A 24,551-nucleotide genomic window follows, 5' to 3' on the forward strand; every position below is an offset into this window, starting at 1 on the left:
TTGTGAAAGCAACACTGGATACCAGCCAACAAGGCAATAAAGACCACCCATAACATCTGTTTGGCCAGGTGGGAATTTTGTTTGACCTTCTCACTTAAACAGTTTAAACAGATTCAGATCAACAAATATGTCCAGTATAGGGTTCAGTCTGGACCCTACATGCAGGACAGACAGTGAAGCCATAGCACCTTTAGGAATTTTAAGGTTTTCAGAACAACAAGGAGTAAGAAAGACACTGATATCAGAAAAATGTTTGAGTGTGTGGTTTTATAGTGTAGATATTGTAGTATTGTATTGTGTATATATATATATATATATATATATATATATATATAAAATTTTAACCGTGTGTGAACAGAAAATGAGGAAGAAATGGCTTGGGGCTACTAATGGGGGTCCAGATGAACCCGTCAATTTCATGAAGGGCCTCATAAGGACTAAAGTGAAGGTAAGAGGGAGGGGAGGTGCTTCATGAATGTCAAAGAAGAGGGATGATCTTGTTGAGAATGGCTCAAGAGAGAAGAGCAATGTTCCATCCAACATTTTAACGATGCAAAGTGTAAAAAGACATGAACTGCAAATGAAAACCAAGCAGTTAAACGGCCAACTTCATTTCCCCCTACCTGGTTGTATTTGGCATTGGCCACGTGTTTGGTTTCCATTCTGCCATACTGAGGAGGCTTGCAGGAGAACTCCACAAAAAGTAGCAGCTGTTCAAAGATGGCTGGGTACATGACCTGCAGGTTCTCCGGGCCCACACAGATGGCCTGCAGCAGGGAGGGAAGGGAGGAACAAACACTGCTGACATCCACCACAGGAGTGCATATTGCATAATTTAGCAGACTGAGACATTGTTTTCTGGGCTGAGTTGACAAAAATGGGGAGAAATAACTTTTGGTTAATAGGGAGAGTAAGGGTCTGCATTTGTTTAACTGACGCCTTGACTTGAGCAAGCAACTCCAGTCATCTCTGCCATTACTGTAGCAAGGCATCAATTAAAGGTACAAGGAGATGGTAAGTCCCAATTATAATAAGTTTATCAGTCAAATAATATCAGAATAATCCATGATGAAAATAATCATTAGTTGCAGCCCTTAAAAAATCATCTGTAGTATTGGAATATATAAGACAAACACCACATTAGAGCATGGTGGCTGCTCAAACATAACACTGTAGATTTTAGGCCTAATTTACCTAATTGGCTCTTGGCTTTCAAGATATTTTTTTGCATTTTTATATTTCTGTGAAGGTAAATTAGAGAGATGGATGGGAGATTTGGTGAGCGAGAGGGGAAGATGACTTGCTACAAAGGCCCCCTGCCGGATAAGAACCATGAACTACGTTGTAGTAATATGGTACATGTCTTAGACCCAAACTCACTTAGCTCTTACCTTGATGCTAATTTCTTTGGAACATAATGTATAACATTAGTTAAAAGCCTCTTTGGTATCCATATTTTTGTTTTCTGAAAATATTTTTCCTTTGCCCACCTTCTGCAAAACATCCAGAGCGGTGAGCACAGCTTCCTGCAGGCTTGTGAGCACCGCCTCAGTGTAAGAGGGGAGGATGAAGGGCGAGGCATCACTGCTGATAGGCACGGACACGGCCCCATGGAGGATGACCCCCAGCTTCTTCAGATCCTCCATACTGAAGTTGGCTTTGATGTGCTGGTAGAGTGCTGGGAAAATCTGGACCAATGCTGTGAGGAAGGGCTGACTGGGGATGAAGGAGAGCTTTTCTGTCGGGCCGCTAGGCGGCCTTGTGCTGTCCGTTCCTGTTCGGTACCACGTGTTCCATGCTGACCACCACAATGCAGAGTCTTCTAAGGCTGACTCCTCCCCTGGGGGAGGGGCCTGCAGCTCAGCACCATTGTATCGTGTCAGCCGCTCAACTAGCGAGTCTGAACGCACCAGGGGTCTGCCAGGACCGGACGCTGAGAGGGGGTCAATGAGCACTGGGGGGACGCCCATTGCAGCAAGTGCATCACCTGCTTTGTCTGAGTCTTTAACAGGTGTCACAATCTGTAAGATCTCTTGAAAGCTCTTGAGGGCAGCCAGGGAGACCTCGTTGTTTTTGCTAAGAGACGCTGACTGAATGTGGTTCAGCAGCACCTCCCAGGCCTCGAAGAAATCACCTGCAGAAATGATGGGATCAAAATGATGGCAGAGGATGAGACTGCCAATTAGCGCTATGTGTCAACTGTGTGTCACACTTGACATCTGAGGTTGCAAACCAACATCAGGCAATAAACAAAGTTCAAAGAAGCCACATTGTAAAAACTATGTTCAGAACCATGGGTGTTTCTGTCACAAACACTACTTAATGTTAATACATTTGGTCAATTTGAATATAAGCCTTTAAACATCATCCTGGGAGGCCCATGTGGTAATATTATATTGCCAGCAACAGTAATTCATTTTATCTAGGTAGTATGTAGGAAGAGTAACCTTTCTCCAAATGATTTAATGTTTAGTAGGCTGATGTGTTGTATATTATGAGTCACCTCTTGTAATTTGGCACTGGCTAAAATATCATTCAGAGGGATGAGCGCTGTTAATGAGGAGCTCATGTTTTATCATTTCTATCTCCCTGGAATATTAATCCAGGCCGCGTGGGGCTTAACATGACTTAATGTGTGGTAATTTACTAGTAGAAACAGCTGGGTCATTTGTGGATTTTGTTACGCTTGGCACAGATTTATGAATACATTTCAATCTATAATTTTCATTGTTTACTTTTCTGTGGCAGCTGTGGTAAACTGTAGCAGTGTGTAACAGTTGTTCAACCAAGTATGCGCTCATCTGGGTGCTTAATTACGTTTCAAAGTCTACTTTAGCTATAACAGCATCAGATGCAGTGGTTAAGTATCAAAGCAGATTATGCACAGCTCACCTAACTGCTGGAGGAGATACCGCCTTGTGTTGAAAATGCGTGCCACCCCAGCTAGCGTCAGTACCCATGTCTCTGCCCACTGTTTTTCAGCTGTGTCGCGTGAGTGGTGGATGAGGATGTTGCCGCCACCGGACTCAATCTTTTCCTTATCCGCTGTGGTGGAGGACGTCCTCACGCAGTTCAGCAGGTGGAACAGTACCTAGCGGTGACAACAAGATTGTTTAACCAGCAGCAATTTCTGCCACACAGTGAATACTGCCTATAACAGAGCTCCAAAGACAGTTTTAGAGTTGTTTTTATCTTTGAGTCTATAATAATTTAAAATAACATAACATACAGATCTAAGGTAATCATACAAAGCAAAATTAGTTCCTCTGAATGAACCCCTTTATTTCAAATGTATTCTGAACAATATGGATGATATCCTCCTCCAGTGTCCACATGAAAATGACAAATTCTTGCACGCTACCTTCCAGACCACAATATGCCACGTTGGCTGCTGCAGCAGGGTCCCGTGGGCAGCAATGGTGGAGAACAACGTCTGGCCAGCGCTTTTGCGCACAGCAGGACGTGGGTCGACACACAGCTCACCCAGCTTGGCGTACAGGCAGAGCCACAGGCAATCAAAGGGAGGGGCGGGGTGGAATGGCCTGTTTAGGGTCTCTCCTTTCTCCAGGGCCTGCTTCTGCAGAGCTTCTTCTTCCCTTTCCAACTCCTGTATGATGGCTTCGCCCCTTTGAAAGAAGTAGTCCGAAATGTTCCACTGTGTAAAACGAGAAGTGGGGTTAGAGATTGGGGCATAAATTGGAGAGGAAGGTTGGCAAAATGCTTCTGGCGGTTTAGCTATCCTATTACCATAAAGTAATCTCATAGGAACTGCCACCCACCAAAATAAATAATTGTGCAAACCACAGATCAATATCTGGTTTTGCATGTCCTGAATACTGTACAAAGTATCTATAAAATGTCAGAGAAGTGGTTAAGTGCTGTTAAATTAGATAAAATAATGTGAAACAAGGAATTAGGGGATATATAATTGTCTAACCATATAAAAAATACTATGTTTCAGCTTTAAAACTATTGGAAAAGAAAAGTGTCCATGTTTTTCTGAGCATCTTTACAGTACATTATGGGAGAGTAGTGAATTAATCACTTGCAGGGATCCTGCCTACCACAAGAAAAGACATCTCACCAGTAGGCCAATGGAGGTGAGGCTGATGTTGAGCTCCTGGTTCTGCAGGCCGAAGCTGCCAGCTACATCCACTACAATCTGGAGGCACGTGCAAGGCATGGTGGGCAGGAAGTCTGTCACCACTAACTGCAGGCACTGGAAGGCTGTTCGGATCAATGACTCGCTGAAGGGAAACAAGACATATGAATTCAGTTTCTTGATTTACTTGCAGGGTAACCGTAGTTACAACAGACATTTAGGATGGCTCTCACAAATTTACATCATTTCATCTTCTCCTCCCTCCCTTGTGCTCTTACCCTTGATCATTGCGGATGGCTCCTATGACACCCAAGACGAGGGGCCAGCCGGGCCCCAGGCTGTCGCCCTGGCTCTGTAGGATCTGCAGGACACTCTCTAGCTGTTTCTGCCGGATGTCTGCATGCAGCACATTGGACAACTCCTTCAGGGGGTTCAGCAACAGAAGCTGCAGCCGCTTGGGGATAAAAAGAGATGGTACCTGATTTTTTTTTACTGACAGACACTTATCTGCAAAGATTAAATTCTTATTTTGTAAATTACGCTATAACACTGCATGGTACGCATATACAATATATTCTAAATTTAGAACAGTTGAATGTGGTGAATGTATCTTAAAGTCATATTTATTAAGCTAATTTATTATATCCAGTTTGGGGGAGGCATATTTGGGCAGGTTTAAACAGTATAATAAAATGACCATGACTGGTTATCCAAATCAGTTTAAATTTGCTTTATACAATGAGTGGTGCCAGTACATATCACTTTTTGCCCCCATGGGGTTGATTTTTATACTGATCATACACTGGAAAATACATAAAGTGATTCCTCGTAGAAGTCTTAGTAAAATCAGGGCAGATATTTTTGTCTTTCTGCCAACAGAGTTGTCAAAAGTCTTTTTCTTAATTTGTTCTATGACAATCAAACAAATCTACCACTGAAACAGCTTCTTTTAACCCAAGAAGTTTTTTCCACTACTCACTTCCAGTGTGTTTTACACAGTGAGTATGAATCAAATATCTTTCTTTTTCCCCTTTTTATTTTGTATACAGGTGAAACTCGAAAAATTAGCATATCGTGCAAAAATTCATTTATTTTAGTAATTCAACTTAGAAGCACAGTAATTCCATGGTCATTGAACCAGGTTTTGGTACTTTTGGCAGTGCGGGCAGGTGCCAAGTCCTGCTGGAAAATGAAGTCAGCATCTCCATAAAGCTCGTCTGCTGAAGGAAGCATAAAGTGCTCTAAAATGTCCTGGTAGATGGCTGCGCTGACTCTGGACTTAATAAAGAATCAGAATCAGAATCCGCTTTATTGCCAGGTATGTGTACACATACGAGGAATTCGACACAGGATTGTACATTGCTCACGATGTGCTTACTCGTACAAAAATACCATAACACAATAATAAAATAATAATAAAATCAGATACAAACTACAGAATAGACAACACTAACATACACACTACGAACAAAACAATATAGACATATTGACAAATAGTGCAGTGATCAGAGTGCAAAGGATGCAAGAATAAACTATTATTCTCATTATGTACATGTTGAAGGTCATTATGATTCAGGTACATGTACACATGTACACAGTGTGATGGAACATAGTGCAAAGGATGCTGGGAAAAAAAAAAAAAAGACCTATGACCTTATGACCTGAGGTAGGTGTATTGGTATACAGTATATACAATATGACATAGTATGAACAGCACTGAAATAGAGAATGGTGAATAAATAAATAATAAGTGGTAACCAGTACAGGTGGCTGATTAGAGGCAGAGTTACTGGGTTATTGCACAGGAATTGTTCCTGACACTGTGAGTCAGAAATCAGCTGTTCATCAGAGTGATGGCTTGTGGGAAGAAACTGCTTCTGTGTCTGTTGGTTTTGGCGTACAGTGCTCTGTAGCACCTACCAGAGGGGAGGAGTTGGAACTGGTTGTGTCCGGGGTGAGATGGATCTGCAGTGATGTTTCCTGCCCGTTTCCTGACTCTGGAAATGTATAAGTCCTGAACGGAGGGCAGGTTGGCACTGATGATTTTTTCTGCAGTCCTGACTGTACGTTGTAGTCTGTCCCTGTCCTTTTTGGTGGCAGATCCAAACCAGACAGTGATGGAGGTGCAGAGAACAGACTGGATGATGGCTGTGTAGAATTGGATCAGCAGCTCCTTAGGCAGGTTGAGCTTCCTGAGCTGACGCAGGAAGTACATCCTCTGCTGGGCCTTCTTGATGATCGTGTCAGTGTTGGGCTCCCACTTCAGGTCCTGGGATATAGTGGAACCCAGAAACCTGAAGGATTCCACAGCAGACACAAGGCTGTTGAGAATGGTGAGGGCAGAGTGGGGGGTCTCCTCCTGAAGTCCACGGTCATCTCCACAGTTTTGAGCGTGTTAAACTCCAGGTTGATCTGGCCGCACCAAAGAGCCAGCTGATCACCATCCCGGATGAGGCTGATGACCGTTGTATCGTCAGCGAACTTCAGGAGTTTGACAGATGGGTCCCCTGAGGTGCAGTCGTTGGTGTAGAGGAAGAAGAGCAGTGGGGAGAGCACACATCCCCGGGGGGCACCAGTGCTGATAGTCCGGGTGCTGGATGTGATGTTTCCCAGCCTCACCTGCTGACTCCTGTCAGTCAGGAAGTCTGTGATCCACTGACAGGTGGAGGCTGGCACAGTGAGCTGGGAGAGTTTGGTGCTGAAGCACAGTGGACCAACACCAGCAGATGACATGGCTCCCCAAACCAACACAGACTGTGGAAACTTCACACTGGACTTCAAGCATCTTGGATTGTGTGCCTCTCCATTCTTCCTCCAGACTCTGGGACCTTGGTTTCCAAATGAGATGCAAAATTTGCTCTCATCAGAAAAGAGGACTTTAGATCACTGAGAAACAGACCAGTTCTTTTTTTCTTTAGCCCAGGTAAGACACTTCTGATGTTGTTTGTTGTTCAGGAGCAGCTTGACAAGAGGAATACGACATTTGAAGCCCATGTCCAGGACCCGTGTGGTGGCTCTTGATGCAGTAACTCCAGCCTCAGTCCACTCCTTGTGAAGCTCCCCCACACATTTGAATGGCCTTTACCTGACAATCCTCCCCAGGCTACGGTCATCCCTGCTGCTTGTGCACCTTTTTCTTCCACACTTTTCCCTTCCACTTAACTTTCTATTAATGTGCCTTGATACAGCACTTTGAGAACATCCAACTTCTTTTGCAATTACCTTTTGAGGCTTTCCCTCCTTGTGGAGGAGTGTGCTTTCTGCACAACTGTCAGGTCAGCAGTCTTCCCCATGATTGTGAATTCCACTGAACCAGACTGAGAGACCAATTAAAGGCTCAGGAACCCTTTGCAGGTGTTTTGGATTAATTAGCTGATTAGAGTGACACTTTGAGCCTACAATACTGAACTTTTTCACAATATTCTAATTTTCTGAGATTCTGAATTTGGGGTTTTCATAAGCTGTACGCAATAATCATCAAAATTATATCAAATAAAGGCTTGAAATATCTCACTTTGCATGTAATGAGTCTATATAATATATTAGTTTCACCTTTTAAGTTGAATTACTGAAATAAATGAACTTTTGCACGATATGCTAATTGTTCGAGTTTCACCTGTATCATAAGATGGTTAGATGCAGTTACTGCATTTATAGTGACATGCAATGGTAAAAGGTTGCCCACACTGCAAGAAAGGCCTTGAAGAAGTGATTGTATTGTGCATTTCAACAGGACAGCCATAATTTATATGACTCTGTGCTGTTCTATTAACCTTCACACAGTTCTTCTGCCCTGCCCTCTTTTAGATAAGCTCTGTGTCATTCCCTTTATCTGTCTCGCTAATGTGAAGGTTACAGACTCTGTTTGTGAGTGACAAGAAAAGTGACTTTGACGTTTCCGTTTTCCACATTTTAAGCATTTGCCTATTGACATATGCTGCAACAGTGAGGGAGATTTCTCAAATGTCAGCATTATAAACAACCAATATTAACATCTGTATAACAGTCCTGTGTCACTGCAATATTCAAATGACAGAGAAGGACTAAGAGCAAAGTTTTATACATACAACTTCATAAAGCAGATTGTTGTTTTTCTGCTTTTTTGTGTTTTTGACCATAAACACCTGTAGTCTTAGCTACCTGATTTTGGGCCAGTGGAGGGTCGTGTTTGTAGGCCAGTCCAGCTTTGATAAGCGCCGTCAACGCCTCGGCCCCCCACTCTCTCATCCTGGAGTTTGGGTGCTGACAGACCTGAAGGACACATCACATTGACAAAAAAATGCAGACACATGCACAGGACGACAGATCTGATGCAGAGGCTGTTAAGAACAGTGTTTCCCAGCAGTGGTCACAGTGGGTGGGTGTGAAACAAATGGATGAAATAAACCACAGACTGTGTGATAGAGACTGGGATCCCCTGTGATAACAGGATATGCTGTGACAGACAGTGTAATCATGAAAGCTAGTATAGATACACATGGAGAGGCCAGGTTCAGTAGAGAAAACTACACTAGTGTGATACAAAATCTGCTTTCTGCTTTAAGAATCCCTGTTAAAATTCAGTATTCTAAGCTCATCCAAATGAATCATCTTTGGTCTATAGGAGGTTTGTGTTTTTACTTTTATGGAGTCAGACTTTATTCTTGCGAGAGAAGAAAACTTTGCATTGCTTATGAGCATAAAGAGAGACTGCTAAGTAGATCTTGTAGTTGATGCTGATCAGAACCCAGATGTTCCATGTGTATCTTTTTAATCATTTGGCTACCTTAGGCCTGCATGATCATTAATCACACTTTAATCTTAATCTTTGTCTTAATGTACATCTGTAAATAAAGACATAATAAAAGGGATCATTGTCACATTGCGTTTAAAATACAAAAGCACCAAATTTGAACAAGCCTGCAAAGATGCAGTAGGTAAGCAGCGTTTTATCTGACGAAGTATACTCTGAAGGTGCAGATTCAGATTCTATACAAATCAGAGCTTCAAATTGCAGATTGCGCACAAGAATATCAGGTCAAACACTGGTAGCAGAGCAAATGCACTGTGGACAAACTTTGGCAGAGCAACCTCTCAACTCCAACATGCTGATGCCAGACTGAGATGGAAAGAGATGGGAAAGCCAGTTATAATGGAGGAGGGAATTTGAACTTACCTTCTGCAAAACAGACAGGGGTGCAAAAGAGAGGGGAGATAGACAAAGAAAATGTGAAGAAAAGCTCTAAAAACACACTTTTACACACATATCAAATGACAATCCTCTTACAGGTATGAGGACATAGGTGGCAATAACTACAGAGAGTGTAGTATAAACTAAACACACGTAGGGCTGGCCCGAATTCTTTGGGCTTCGAAGCATCGATAGTGATAAAGAGCGAATAATCGAAGCTAGGATAGGAGACCCAAGTGCAGGACTAAGAAAGGGAGGAGTAACATAAAAGAGAAATATTTATCGCGGGGTTAAAGGGATCGGATATTGAGCAGGGGAAGAGCAAGGCAGATTGTAAATAGATGCGTACCGAACGGAGTTGGTGGCTGCTGTGCAGGGGTAACTGTACCAGAGTCCACAGTGAGAGAGTCTGATCTGAGCAGATCCAGAGTAGAATCCGGAAATAGTTTAGTCGGGCGGGGTCCAGGGAGAGCAGACAGAATTTTAAAGTGCTCCCACACAGATGAGGGCTTCATTTTGTTTTCTCTTTGATGTGAACTGGTGCGTTGCGTTCACTGCTGTGCGGAGGTCAGGTGCGCGAATAAACACCCTCCACATTCGAAAAAATTGAAAATCGAATGTGTACCCAACGATCGAATATTCGGCTCCAGCCCTAAACACATGTTCACTTTATCTACAGTATATGGCACTTTACAAGTCCAAAGTGCTTTAAACTCATATCTGTTAGTAACTGGTATATGTACCAGGGTTCTACTGCATGCACCGTCATCTTTCAGCTCATGCAACTTTAGATCAAACATTTTTTAATTTTTTGTGCCAATGTTGTAGCATCAGCGTGGGGATTTTCTTCTTTCTTAGAATTACTGAGCCATCAACAGACTCTGGCCAGGTGCTATTTAATGTATATTCAAATATAGTATCATTTTTGCTAATAATAAGACTATAACAACCATCTAAATTCAAAAATACTGAAAATGCATTTGATTATAATAGGCTGAACACTCTAGGGGTTTCACCAATATGTAAGAACAAAGAGGAAAGGATAGAATCTTGCATGCTCTACAACCTATTAAACATTATCAAGTCCATCACTCTGCTTTTATCAAAAACTGTAATACTAATTAAAAACGTTAAACTCATCTGTAGAGCTTGTTCTACTATTTTTCTCCTTCATGACTAAACCACTAGACTAGAGTGCTGTCACTGTGTTGCTGCTTGCAGCTATTATTCCATTTCATTTTGACTTTGGGCTCATACGCTCCAGACTCCATGGAAAAGCTGTTATTACAGCCTTGATACTGGTTAAAGCAACCAAAAGGCTCTAGCAAAATGGGTCAATTTGGACATTCTTGTAGGTTCTAGCTGTCATTATTTTAAGAATTTTTAATGGCGTTTCTAATGAGATGATCAGTGGTAGAAAAAGTGACAATTACTATTATCAAATTTAAACAACCATTTCTCTCTGGCTTCAGTTTAACAGGTCAAATTCCTTACTCATATTGTACTAAGTGAAGTCTGACCAAAGTGTAACCAGTAAAATGAAGTGATTACAAGGACCTTGCCTGACAAAATGAATTCACATTAAAGATAAGCATCTTTCAGCTTTCACAGAGTTTCAATAAAACGTGGTGTGTTTTAGAACAAAGTCCCTCATCTGCACCTTGTGGGACGTAGCTATAAATAGATGTTACCTCCAATAAGTGGCCGGTTAAGGGTCTCCACAGGATCTCTATACGATCCATGTTTACAAGGCCGGTCTCCAGCAGCTTGGCCACAGCAAACAGAGATGGCTCCTAAAACCATTACAGGAAAACACTATATATAAATACTGGACACTGTGTACCCTGACCTTGCAGATCAAACACATAAGTATGGTTATCGATGACAGACAAACAAGACATCATCCAATTCCTGTACATTTTATAAAGTATTACTCTTAGCCTACACTTGACATTTTAACCAAATACAAATAATGGCATATCCAATTATCCAATATCCAACAGTTTCACCTACTACTAAACTACAGGAAGTCTTCACCTTGTTATTTCCATAAGCCATTTCCATGGCTTCCAAAGAGAGGGAACATAGAGCATTTATCAGGTGATGCAGTGACACATCATCCAGGTACCTAGATCATACAAAAAAATACATATTGCATATTATATATTATATATATGCATAGCATGAATAGTTTCAATTGTTAAGAACTTGAATTTTAAACAAGAACTACTAATCTTCAAAGGAGCATACATCTTATTCTTCAGGTCAGTCCAATTAATATTTATGAAGATGAACAACTCTTTTCCATACCAAAGTAAAAAGATTTAAGCTTGAGATGTTATCATGTTTAGAACTCCTCCACAAAAAACAAAGTTTTTGAATTTGTAGACACAAAATTTTTTTTGCTCATATAGTTAATTATTAGAACTGAACCGAAAATATATCCCCATTGGCCTTAACTTACCAGCAAGTATATTTCCTAAAAAAAACAAACTGTACTGGACAATTTAAGAGCATAGCTGATAAGTAATTGCAGTTTCTATAATGAGTAAACTTTTTCACAGATAAATGACTGGTTCTTACTGGGAGCTCTCGAATAGTCTAGACAGTATGTTGGAGATGACGGGCAGGTCTGTCATCACAGCTGTGGTCAGCACCTGTATAGGTTAAAGAAATAACCACTGAGCACTAAGCGCAACACCTTCAACAATTAAGTGAAAAACATACACAAACAAAAACCAAACACAGAGCTCCTAAAAACTCACCGTACTGGGTCCCTCCACGGCTCGGCCAGGCTTCAGAGCACCGCCTAACCCCGGCTTTAGCCCCAGAATCCACACTAAGTGCTGGAACAGAAAAGTAAGAAGCTGTAGGTTGGTTGAAATGAGGAGAAACTACATCTAAATCAACTTACAGGGTCATGAAATGTACACTGACATTCTGTTAATTCAAAATCATCGTCTCTTGTCCATTTCTGTAAGTTTACAAAACACACAGAAAAAGCTTTTAAAACAACTATAGTATGTGGTTATACGTGTGTGGTTATGTGTAAGTATGTGGTACCAGGTGGTAGTAGTACCTGCAGTGTAGCCAGTACCAGCTGCCAGGAGGTGCCCAGCACGGCCCCATGGCAGTGGGCCAGGTTCAGCAGGGTTCGCATACACTGAATGTTCTTGGCAGTCAGCTGACAGATGGACAGACAGTTATAGGATGCACATCATCAGGCATTTAGCTAATACACCTTTTCAGAGCAAATCACATTGTGTGAAATGGTAGAAAAAGGGGTGATACATGCACATATAGTAGTGTAACAGCTAAGACCAGAAAAAAAAAATGTTAACAATATTATTACAGTGGGAGGAATTCTTATTGCAGCATAATGACTTCAAGTTAGGGTCAAAGGTCACTGAAATATTATATCCCTTGAAGGAAATGTAGATGCACAGGCAGTAGTTGTTCCGTACCTGGAGGGTGCTAGGAGAGAGAAAGCATGTCTGTTTATATGTGGGCATTATTATAAAGGGGGTGTTGTGCATATTAGACATATTAGCCCCTTTTCCACTGCACTGTACCAGCTCGATTTGGTTTTCCATTGCGGAAAAGTTGTACGTTTACCTGCTTCCAGGTACGTTTTTTTTCGTACCACCTCCGTCGAAGTTCCAAGCGAGCTGAGGCGATACTAAAATGTGACCTGAAAACACGGCAGACTACTGATTGGTCAGAGAGAATCGTCACTATTCACTGCATCATCATTGCTCGCGCCAGACAGAGGCCAGCAGCAGAAAGTTTTATATTTTACAGTTTTCATATGTAATTTCATCACTAAATCCACTTCTGAGAAGTTTTGAGGTGAGAAATCAACTGTGTAGATTTTGAATATTGACAGTTTTACGAAAAGTGATGGCGTAAAAAAAAATGTGCTTGAAAGTCTTCGGAGTTGAGGAGCTCCGAAACTGGCAGCGGGGAAAGCCTGCGGCAACCCACAGGAGGAGCTCCCGAGGCTCACAGAGCCCTCTGCTCCCACCGTCACATAGACCGCTGCAGCAACAGCAGCAGAGGAAAACCCAGCGGGAAGGTTTTTATACCGCTTATCTGTCTTTACATTCTGAGTAATGTTGAAACCTACTCAGGGAAACTTCAGCAACATCAGGAGGTGGTAATTGCTTGTCAACTGCACGTTTCAGTGATTCTTTGGGTTATATCTTTGATACTGAAACTCTCAAATAGAAAAATAAAACCATTTCGAATTTGAAGGTTTGTCTTCCAGCTCACTTTTAGAGTTTTCAGGGCATTTATCCTCCACAGCAACGATTTTGCTTAATTTTTACAGCAACTAAAGCATTTCTGGAAAACAGTTGTATTCATAATTTGTCTTGATTCTTGATTCTAAAATGTGTGTAGGCTTTTGTTTTGGGAAATCTGCTACATGAATGAAATTAAATTAAAAGTGTAACCATAGCCTCTTTATAATTGTGTCCCTGTGTGTCCTTACCACCACAGTGCCTTGAGGCTGGGCGGTGAGTGGCTGGCCCACAGCCACCACCTGCTGATGAGATTCACTGGAGGGGCTGATAATCTGTACACTCTGGCCTTGGATCGAGTAGGCTGTGGAGAATACGCACAGACAAACACATGTGAAAACACACCCACACATGCAGAAGTCAAGTCTTTCAATAAGAGTCAGTAATACACACAAACAGGTTTCATAACAAGGTTACGACATGCAAGAAAAGCTTTCTTAATTAACTCCAAGGCAAACATTCAACGAAAGTGGAGACCCAATTTGCCAGCTTTATCTCTACAAGCTAATATGCAAATAATGAATGTCTGAGTGGTTAGTTTGAGAGCAGCTGTGTGTGTGTGTGTGTTTCTACATTCCCCAGACACATTCTGCTTGGTGTTCCTAATTAGAAGCCACAGTGAAAAGTTATGGATTAATGCAATAAGAGTAGGGCAATAGGGACAGGCAGAGTGCCAACAGTTAAGCTCAGTTTAGCAGCATGCATGTCTAACCATATGGGAGATGAGAAGCGCTCATTATTTTAACAAAAATAGACGTGACCAGAGGCCTCAGGGTTGGAAAGGGGGACCTTTAGCTGTGTGCGGTACAGTTATGTATTGGATATCGCAATGCCAACACTAAAGCAAGAATACAAACATGCATGCCAAACTCAAGCCCAAATGGACTGCAGTGTTATCCAGGTATTTCAGGTGTATTTGTGTGTGTATAGGCAATAAAGTATCTGGGTGATGACTTGTACAAAGAAAAAGAGGTGGCAGGAAACCTGAAGTGCTGCTTGCCCTGTGTTTTCTATATATTTTTACCTTTGCTGGAGAGGTTGGTGGCATTGCTGCTCAAAACAGTCAGGGCATAGTGCGGCGGCAGAGAGGCCTTGCAGATGGCTGTAATGAAGGCATCACGGGGCGTCACCAGGCCCAGACGACCACACAGTGAGGCCATGGTCAGCTCTGCCTTTAGGATGTTCTCTGTGGCCGTCTCATCAGTGCTGAAGAGACGGAACAAGAGAGGAAAAACAGAAAAAGTGAAGAGTGTAGTCTGATGTACAGTACATCTAATAGTAACTCTTTGTACTGTCTGCAACAATTGACTGTGTCGTGTGTTTGCATGTACTGTGTTACTACTTAAGTGGCACACCGCTTCCAATCAAGCCTGACTGAAAGATTACTATCATCCTGGAGAATGTTTGTCTGTATTTTATCTGTGATTTGATCTGAACAGTACTTCACATTCAAGCTGTAAAAAATACGTCATTATGTAACACTGAATAAGACTACGAAACCGTCTGTAAGACCATTTACTCTATGCCGCATTGCTAGAAATTTAAAAGTCCAAGTTACCTACTGTCAGCTATTGACATTTTCAAACACTACAGGAAATACATACATATGACAAATCAATGAATTAGTATACAGTATAATTTTGTGATTTCCTATGGGACAATTCATTCTCTCCTGGTTGATTTACAGATATCTGACATGACTGCAGACTGCATCAGACCAGTTGGTTAAAAGTTAGAGTCAATATACCTGGCGTCTAGTAGCAGAGACAGAGCAGCCAGTAGACCGCACCAGCAGGCCCCGACCATCTCCTCCCACACCAGGTGGGCTCCTGAGACAGAAACACATAGAATTTTTCAAGAATCATTTCACTCTAGTTTAGACAGCATCCATACAGTGTTAGACATGCCTCCATTTTTTTATATCTTATTTTTTTTAAATAGACATTCAGGCACAATACTGGCCACCAGGAGTCATAGAAGTGCTACAACCCAGAATCACAATGAATTTAGCAATTATGCAGTGAAGAGTAAAACAGAGTGTACAGTTTAAACAGACAATCTAGTATTTCTCCATAGGATGATGCTTTTCAGTTTACTGTTCTTTTTCAAGCATTCTTATCTACTTATATTTCATTTACACTTCACTGCATTATCTGAACCTGCTTTGTCTTCCTCCCTACACCTCTACCCCTGGCAATCCTCACCGGATTGTGGCTGCCACTCCTGATCAGGATGAGTCTCCCTGAACTCTGCAGCTGCCTCCTCCTCCACGGCCAGTTCTCTTTCGATCATAGAGGTGATACCCCGCACCAGGTCCAGCAGGGCACTGAAGGCCACAGACATGGCATAGCCCTCTGGGATGGAAGGGGGCTCGACCTTGTCCAGCATCTCCAGACTGGAGGATGAAAGAAAGGGACAGAGCAATTGAGTAGGAAGTGCTGGTGTGAACTGCATTTTGCCCATAAATGTCCCATGGTCCATCCATAAATTGAAATGTTGTATGTTCATTGGCGTAGATCCATCCATCACATTTTCTTTTCCCAAGAGTGTATCTTGACATCTTAACCCTGCCTTCCTCTTCAATAATGACTTACTTAATTTACATTTACAAGTATTCAGACTTATTTCTTATGATGATATGCATCACCAATATTTAAACAATTTGTGTCAGTTCTGTCAAGATTCAAAGCATGTCTGTTACCCCTTTGCATCACGCCTGAACTAACTGTCAGAAGTGGATTTAATACCTGAAGTTATTACAAGCCCACAGCTTTTACCTGGATTCTGCTGATTTGTCTGTTTTAGAAAATCAGCTGTTGTTCCTCCTCCACTCCACTAAAAGGTGTGTGCCTAAAACTCCTTCATACTGAGGAAAGTCAGCTTCGGGAATCCTGCAAAATTACCTGCAAGAATCCTAATTACAGCAAATAGATAGATTGCTTTACCATCAGAAAGGGCAATTTAAACAGCACCTCTTTTTGTTACAGGACGGCCTCTGGCTAATGTAATGTAATTCCCTGTATTTTAAACCTTGCTTTCCTGTAACAAAACCAGACTAATGACAATAGCATTTTTCCTCCTCAAGCAGGGTTAAGCCTTTGATCTCTTCCGTATTATGATCCCCATTTTGTTTATTACTGCTTGCAGGATACAGCTAACTTAATAGTGATGCTAGAAGCTTATATTTATGCCACTTAGCAGCACGGAGATGGTAATACTTGCAACTGTTCACTTGTTCTCTGCGTATGTGTTACAGGAATGTCATTTGTGTACACATGAAAGAAAAGGACAAAGGGAATCAGAAAGGTGAAATATAAAGTCAGTCTGGTCACATTACTTACTAGGTGGCCTTGGCGCTACCCTGGACACTAACAGTCATGAGTGGGATCCAGGTACCACGGTATTCAAATGCAGCTTGGGTGGTCAGGTTGCCACTGAGCCCTCCTGTCCCTGGGCCGCCTTGCGCTGCGCCCTGGGCCCCCGAACCTGAGCCACCTGGACAGAAAGGCAGAGTGGAATAAAGCATAAGACAAACAAAAAACCTCCAAAAATATAAGTAAACACATTTTTGCTACCAATTATCCCTGACATTCCCATGACTACTTGTGTCTGTACTTCAAGTGTGTCGTATTTTCCCCTTTCAATCAGGATACTTCTTTAGGGTTTATTTTTGAAAGGCATCTCAATGAATTTCTCATCTAAATCTGAATTACACATTTGACATCTACAGAACTTTATGGACACTTGGAAATTCATTGGTTTTTCTAAGGCTCCAGGAATCCTAATTGTTGAATTTCAAAAATGTAATACATTCTTGAAGAGCTCAAAATGAGGATTTGATTACTCTTAAAAATCAGAGAACTGACCAGCAGGTGCACTGACGGCAGCCGAGTTGCCCGCATTGGGGATGATGAAGAGGGACTGGATAAAGGAGCCTAGGGCATTGACGATGTCTCTGAATACCTTAGTAGAGTGTTGCTTCATGTCGTATGACTGGCAGAACGAACTGAAAAGGGAAAAGAACACAGGCATTTGGCATAAGAGGTCAGTAAGAAAGAACCTGCAAGAAACTGGCCATTTGGGTGCTGGCAACTGTCAGACTTTGCTCAACAAATATTAAAATTAGCGATGACTACATAATGATAGCTTCTGTTATTTGGGTGGTAGAGGAGAGTATGTGCAGCAGTAGTATGTTCTGTTGGTTTCTTGTCCTGCTTAGCTCAACCTTTTCTGTAGATAAATCAGCAATTACTGACACATCTAGCTATAATGACCAGATACAACACAGACGTGGCAACTAACAAGAGTCATTAAGGACTGATTACCAAAATGAAACAGTGTGAAGCGCAAAACACCTCCAGTCTTTTTTCATTCAATGTAGATGTGGAATGTGTTAACATTTACTCACATCACTAAATCCAGTTTTGAGGTGAGCAATCAGCTGTGTAGATTTCTAATATTGACAGTTTTACGAGAAGTGATGGCGGAACAAAAATGTGCTTGAGTGGCGGCGGGGGGAGCCTGCACCAACGCCCGCTCACAGAACACTCTGCTCCCGTCACACAGACCGCTGCAGCAACAGTAGCAGAGGGAAACCCAGCGGGAAGGTTCTTTTACCACTTATCTGTCTTTATATTCTCAGTAATGTTGAAACTTTTAACCTAAATTAAGAGAAAGCTGTGTGGATCGCTGGTGTGTGTGTCGCATTCAACGTTACGTCACAGCAATTGTGTGTGGCGTCGCTATGACGACCAGCTACATTGAGGGGTACTATCTCTGGGTACTATCTGCAATGGAAAATGGAGCACTGGTAATGGAAAAGCGCCATATATAAAATGTGTGGTTAGTTCTGTAGAGCTTTATATTGCTTACCGTAATAAATGTGGCTGCACACATAACCTATGGACTGATTCTACAGCCACTGCTCTCAGCCACTGTGGCTTCTCCCCATCCAGAAACTTTACCAGCAGAGACAAGAAGATCTCACACTCAGTCACCTGCAAAACAAGCACACACACATATCAGACTGGGACATGTTTAGCTGGCCTCTCTTCAGGCTTTGATAAAGCTATTCTGTGGCTTAGCACACATCTTGGCCAAAAGAGACATTACCATTTCAAGGACTGAGAATATCACTAGAAAAAAAAACAGCTGCAATGCTGAATTACTCAGATGCAGCTAAGCTCATGAAAGCCCCTGAGCAGAACTAAGACACAATTTCTACTAACTAATCCAATGCTAATCAGACCAGGTCAATAAAGTGTATCAATTCTGTGCAGGAGAAAATCCCTTGCTCATAGATCATCCACCAGGCAAAAGCTCTGGCCATTCGACCATCACTGCAGACTGGTCCCTTACCAGTAAGCTGTAGAAGTGCTTGATGAGAACTGAAACCACACGCAGCAGCCTCATGCAGATGGGAAAGTAAGGTTTCTCCACAGGTGCTGGTGAGGCGCCACTGCTGCTGCCTTGCCGGAACTTGATGTTGGGGGAGAAGAGCTTGATGACGAGGGGACACACCCGTTCCTTCAGCAGGAAGCTGAACTCCTGGTGCTGGGTAGGAAACAGAGCATAGTAATAAATAGCAAGATAAACAACTGTCAAAGAGCATCCGTTTCATTGCGCTGAGCTGCATAATCTCTGATAATATAACAAAATATACAGGAGGAGGTGTAAAAAGTAACAGAAACATCTGACAAAAACTGACATACATCGTGCAAAGGTTAAAGTTTTCTAGTATTTGAACTTGTGCTATCTGTAAATAATTGCAAAGTGGACACCAAATTAGCCATAACATGTAAGGCTGCATGTACCTGCAGGAATACCCCTGGAAAATCATTAAGAACAGACTCCAGCAGCTCCAGGCCAAACGTCCGAGTCATCTCTGTCATGCCCACCAGCCAGTAGGGGGCATCAGCATTCACCAGCTGGCACAAGTCCTGTAGAGAGGGGCAAAACATGACTTTCAAACAATGTCCTACACACATCACAGTGGTTGAAACAGTACAGTCCACTGAGCTATGCTGGAAGGATAAGCATGGCCAAACAAAAGTGCAGCGTGGGTGAGGAATGATTGTAGACTTTGAGACAAGGGACCATTGAATCACTTCTTCTCTCAAATTTAAATTCACTGCAGAGATCAAAGCAAGTACTAACTTATTTTCAACTTTAAACACAAGGTTAATTGGTTGGAAATATCAGCAATTTCCGGTTGAGGGGCACATTTTAATTTCTTGTTGCTAGTCCACAAATGATGAAATCCTGAGCCATGTTTTAAAACCAACTTGTTCCAACAGTTTCAAATGAAGGCTGGGAAAACGACACAACACTGTGTAGAAGGCTGCTGCCCCCTAGTGGACATACCTGGAAGAGCATATATGCATCTTTTGCGCTGGGCCTCAGGGTGCTAACAGACCGTCTGTTAGTGTTTCCCTGGACAGGAGGAGGCTGCTCCACAATGCCTGAGGGAAATACCATTGATATTTTAGCTTTTTATGCAACAGTAAAATCAACCAGGTAAGTGTTAGTTCAGTGTAGGGATGTTACTGATTAATCAATATTAATAACCAATGACTAATTAATAGGCTGACTGATCGATTACTGGTACTGACTGCCTTCCTGGACTCATTGTAAAACACACTGCCACATGAATTAAGTAGATGACAGGATGGCTGAAACTATCTAGAAAAAAACAAATCACAGTTATTTAAAGATAAGATTCTGATGGCAATCTAACAGGAAACTATCTCTTATCTACTCTGTTGCTGAAGACAGCACGTCAGCTTTTAGCTCATCTTCCCATGAACCTATATATAACCTTTATACTACTCTGTACTCTCTATGTAGACACCTGTCTGTCAGAGCACAATGTCTCATGAACTGATGCATAAATTTTCAGTAAATCGTCTGAGATCAAATGAAATGTTTCTGTAAAAATGTTCTACCCCATAGTCATAATATGGATTCCCTATTTTCCTCAAATAGCACCAACATCTTCTGACCTTTGAAACGCTCATCCTCAGCCACCATCCTCTCAAAGACCACAGTGACGACCTGTCTGACAGTGGCGGCAGCTGTGTTGTTGGTGATGTTGTCCTTTGTGAAGTGAAGACGGAAACACAGCACAATGGCCTGGGCAGGGACAAAACATACAATTATTATGCAGCATATTTATCTACTGAACCTAAATGAGTTACTACTGCATCTGTGGTCCATCTTCAGGAGGGACAAAATAAAAATCACTTTCTGTGTTATCAGCCAATGCAGGTTATAAGGATTGATCTGGTAACTTCACGCAATAAGAGTCATAACATTCAATTTATTGGTGTCATGTAACATTGAACAAAAATAGTGTGAACAGAATGAGTCTGATAGTCCATATACTTTTGCACTGTGTTATGATGCTACACAAACTGAAGCAAGGATACCACACATCTATTTTTTGGATAAAATAAAACATTATAGCCCCAGTTTAATAATAGATCATGGACGATGACTCACAGAGACACAGAGTTTGTGTGATATAGTGTGTTGTTCTTGTACCTTGGAAAGTACTTCATCGTGTACGACTGTGTTGGTGGTTAGCAGGACCAGGACCGTCTGTAAAAGTTTCAGCTCCTCCAAACCGTTTTCCATCAGCTGCCACAACATGTTAATGATGTTCCCTGCAGCTGCCTGTTAGGTACAAACAAACACTAGTTTACATGAATCTTTATCAAACCATAGCATATTACTGATCATCCATCAGTATGTACACATACAAATGCAGTTATAGTTCAACTCAGAAGGTAGTATTAGAGTTGCTAGACTGTAACGGAAAAAAGTCAAGTGAGAGCTCGGCCTGAGGTCACACCACACTGAATCAACGACATTCACAAAAACACACACTTGCGGGACCAGCTGGTGGGGTCACAACATCATGGAGTTCAATAATATCAAATTAGCTGTCAGTTAATATTATGTCACTTGATGCTCACAGTAAGTGACACTGCGTGTCCTTTCTGGGGTCAAACTGCCCAAAATACAACTACCCATCACGCAACCCCTCTGAGCTGCTCTTTTGTGTACTACTGGCTGGAGTCACAAGGCCAGCTCAACATCAGTGAATGTAGCAGATTTCCTCTGCTACTCTGACATTTTGGTAGTTTCTCTTGGCCTTTAACATAGCATTTAGTCTTTGTTTCTGTTTTTTGTTTGCTACCCTCTGCCAAAGTTCTTTATCCTCGTCTCTGAGTGGCTATTGTCACACTGTTGCTCCCAACTAAAATCTAGAACATCCAGGTAATCTAAGACACAGACTTTCTATCACCACATTCTCCCTACATGACAACATATCTAACGTGGTTGTCTCCAATTACACCAACAATCAATAATGAAATAATAGAGTTTTGTCTTGTAAGGCCCTCAGGTAGATTGTAAACCCTATAGTTCAGAGTTACTGAGGTGGAGTGCTGCTGGCTGAGAAAAAGAAAGTCATAAGTTCAATGAATGTGTTGCATAATAATATAAATGTTGTAGAGGTTTTAGATGTTTGTTGGGAGCAACAGTGTAACAACTGCTCTCAAGACAAGGATAAAGAACTCTGGCAGATGTAATAAAAAAAACAGAACACAGACTAAATGCTATGTTAAAGGCCAAGAGAAACTTTAGATTTGCAGAGAAAATCTGCCACACACTTGCTCAGCTGCCCTTGAACAAGGCACTTAAACTCCACCCACTCAAGCAGGCCTCAATAAAACTATGAAAAAATCATATCAAGTATCTTTGAGGTGTGAAGACATGCAACAGAATCAACTGACAGTTGACATAAAATAAATAATCTCAATAATCATGGTTATTTATAAAGCAACAGCTGGGTCCAGCTTCTCAAATGTGAGGATTGTCTGCTTTTTTCCTTTTTCAAATAATTGGAAATTGAATATCATAAGGTTTTGGAATGTTGTTCAGACAAAGCATTCAATGTGAAGATGTCACATGGGGCTTTGGGAAATTGGAATGGTGCTTTTTTAAAACAATTTTCTAAAAATTTATAGTTCGATCGATTCATGAGAGAAACAACTAACAGATGTCAGTAATGATAATTATCTGCAGCCTGACTGTGCATTATATGGACTGAAAAGAGAAAGAGCTTGGTTATTAAACATCCTCTTCACCCATCACATAAGCTTATATTAAAAATACATTTTTGTTAAAAGAAATTATTACAGTTACCAGTATATACTGGGATGGATACCTTCTTCAACTTAGTCATTCAGGGCTTTTTAGCTACCACTGCACACACAGGTCATGTCAAACTACTGGAGAAGCCTCGTAATATTTTTTCTGGGCCAATGTTGTGTTCGAATACCGAGATTGTGCAAAGACAAAACGATTCTGATATTTACATTATCTGATTGGGTATTGATGAGCTGCATCGAGTCCTGTATTGATCTGAATGAATTACCCTTAGGATACTGTAAAGGATGTGCTTAAGGTTGTAGGTGAACTTACATTTGCAAGCGTGTGTACACTGAATGTGCAAAATCTTAAGGAACACTGAGGTTTATCAATATGCATTTATCCATGGCTTGGGGAATTGGCAAGTGAGAATCAACATTAGTCTTGTATTAATTGTGACAATCTGTAATCCATTACCTAAACAAAACAAATTTTTGAAACAGACAAAAATAAAATGGCTAGGAAAAACATTCTCCATGCTCATGCTCTTTAGATACATGTTTTTTAATGAGTACATGGGAAAACATTCTCCACAAGGACTTATGCATTGATTTGGCACTTATGGATATGATAATCACTTTGTGTCATTCTATGAAGTAGGGTGACACAAGGTGATGAATCCAGATGAGAGCAGTGGCCTCTTATTGATTTCACTTGTTAAAACCACCTCACCAAAAGTGCAGATGGAGGAAATGAAGCCTTAGGGACTTTGTGGAAAATCTGGAACAACTTAATATCAGCTAGGTGTTTTTACTGTGTGATGCTGGGTTTCTGATTCAGAACTGACACAAAGAAGTCATGATCCTACATCCAAAACAAAACCTATGTTAGATAAGGTATTATATGGTGGTATTTTGGATCGAGCTATACAACATTTCCATTTTTTTATTTCTCTAATATTTTATTGCCCTAGTATTAAGAATGAAACAGGTTGCGAAAGGCCTAAACTGTGTTTTTTGCATTTTAATAATTAGTATAATAACAATGTTTTGTTTTATCATATCGCTCTTTGATTAGTCTTATAATATGCTAAACTCTATTTTTTTGGGTGCACATATCTCAACTTAGAACATAAGCAGTGTACTGTATGTATATGCAAATATCAATAATATATGCTGCTCATGGTCCTCACCTCAGATACGACCTCATGGGACATGAGTCTCTGGATGGCAGCCAGACACAGCTGGGTGATCTTTGGCTCCTTGGTGCCACAACCCATCAGAAAAGGCTGCACGACCTCTGAGCTGTTCTCCTTCAGAGCTGCAGGAAAAGGACGTGTGTGAGTGTGTGTGTGTGTTAAGTACAAGATGCTTTCATTAAATTTTATTTAAATATTTTACAATTCCCTCAAAATGAATATCTATTATAAAACCCTGTTGCATAAATCACAACCTTTGCTGTCTTAAGAATCTAAAGCATGTTAATATATTCAGCAAATTACACCTGCACAACAGGTTTCACCATTCAGTCTTTTTGTTACACCTCATTACGCTGCTGTGACAAACAAATCCATTCTGAAACCAAAGATAAATGAACTTGTCTGCCGTGAGTTGCTGTGTGCAGTTTACAGCAGTAGTTCTCAAAGTGGGGTCCCAAGTAACACAATTACAGAATGTATGACTCTTTTGGTCAGTTTCTGTAATATAACATCTAAAAGCATAAATGGCGGACCCGGGACAAATTCTTATTAAACGGGGGGTGCGTGTTCTAATTTCCATGGTCAATTTAGGGGTCCCTGATGCAAAAAGGTTGAGAACCACTG

The 24,551-nt window shown here is 41.4% G+C and overlaps 1 protein-coding gene across 4 annotated transcripts in view; it reads right to left on the reverse strand.

Annotated features, from left to right (window-relative positions):
- The window catches only part of mon2 (MON2 homolog, regulator of endosome-to-Golgi trafficking), a 39,264-nt gene that overhangs the window by 5,405 nt on the left and 9,308 nt on the right, over nt 1-24,551 (reverse strand). For 2 of the 4 annotated variants that reach the window (XM_038705342.1, XM_038705340.1), the window contains exons 3-28: nt 23,922-24,049; nt 21,116-21,247; nt 20,575-20,704; nt 19,937-20,034; nt 19,387-19,512; nt 18,932-19,126; nt 18,446-18,570; nt 17,440-17,579; nt 16,915-17,068; nt 15,778-15,968; nt 15,321-15,402; nt 14,598-14,779; nt 13,765-13,877; nt 12,352-12,456; nt 12,038-12,118; nt 11,856-11,929; nt 11,310-11,400; nt 10,964-11,065; nt 9,258-9,260; nt 8,243-8,353; nt 4,381-4,556; nt 4,085-4,247; nt 3,362-3,655; nt 2,893-3,091; nt 1,491-2,134; nt 624-767 (exon numbers count right to left, since the gene is read on the reverse strand). In XM_038705342.1, the coding sequence (XP_038561270.1) occupies nt 624-767; nt 1,491-2,134; nt 2,893-3,091; nt 3,362-3,655; nt 4,085-4,247; nt 4,381-4,556; nt 8,243-8,353; nt 9,258-9,260; nt 10,964-11,065; nt 11,310-11,400; nt 11,856-11,929; nt 12,038-12,118; nt 12,352-12,456; nt 13,765-13,877; nt 14,598-14,779; nt 15,321-15,402; nt 15,778-15,968; nt 16,915-17,068; nt 17,440-17,579; nt 18,446-18,570; nt 18,932-19,126; nt 19,387-19,512; nt 19,937-20,034; nt 20,575-20,704; nt 21,116-21,247; nt 23,922-24,049 (3,983 nt within the window). The remainder of the gene's footprint in view (nt 1-623; nt 768-1,490; nt 2,135-2,892; nt 3,092-3,361; nt 3,656-4,084; nt 4,248-4,380; nt 4,557-8,242; nt 8,354-9,257; nt 9,261-10,963; nt 11,066-11,309; nt 11,401-11,855; nt 11,930-12,037; nt 12,119-12,351; nt 12,457-13,764; nt 13,878-14,597; nt 14,780-15,320; nt 15,403-15,777; nt 15,969-16,914; nt 17,069-17,439; nt 17,580-18,445; nt 18,571-18,931; nt 19,127-19,386; nt 19,513-19,936; nt 20,035-20,574; nt 20,705-21,115; nt 21,248-23,921; nt 24,050-24,551) is intronic. The other 2 variants (XM_038705343.1, XM_038705341.1) reach the window with 1 other exon arrangement.

This window comes from Micropterus salmoides, unplaced genomic scaffold, assembly GCF_014851395.1.
Source record: "Micropterus salmoides isolate LMB-PRFRI ecotype aquatic unplaced genomic scaffold, ASM1485139v1 Ms_hic_scaffold_8, whole genome shotgun sequence".
Lineage (NCBI taxonomy): Eukaryota > Metazoa > Chordata > Actinopteri > Centrarchiformes > Centrarchidae > Micropterus > Micropterus salmoides.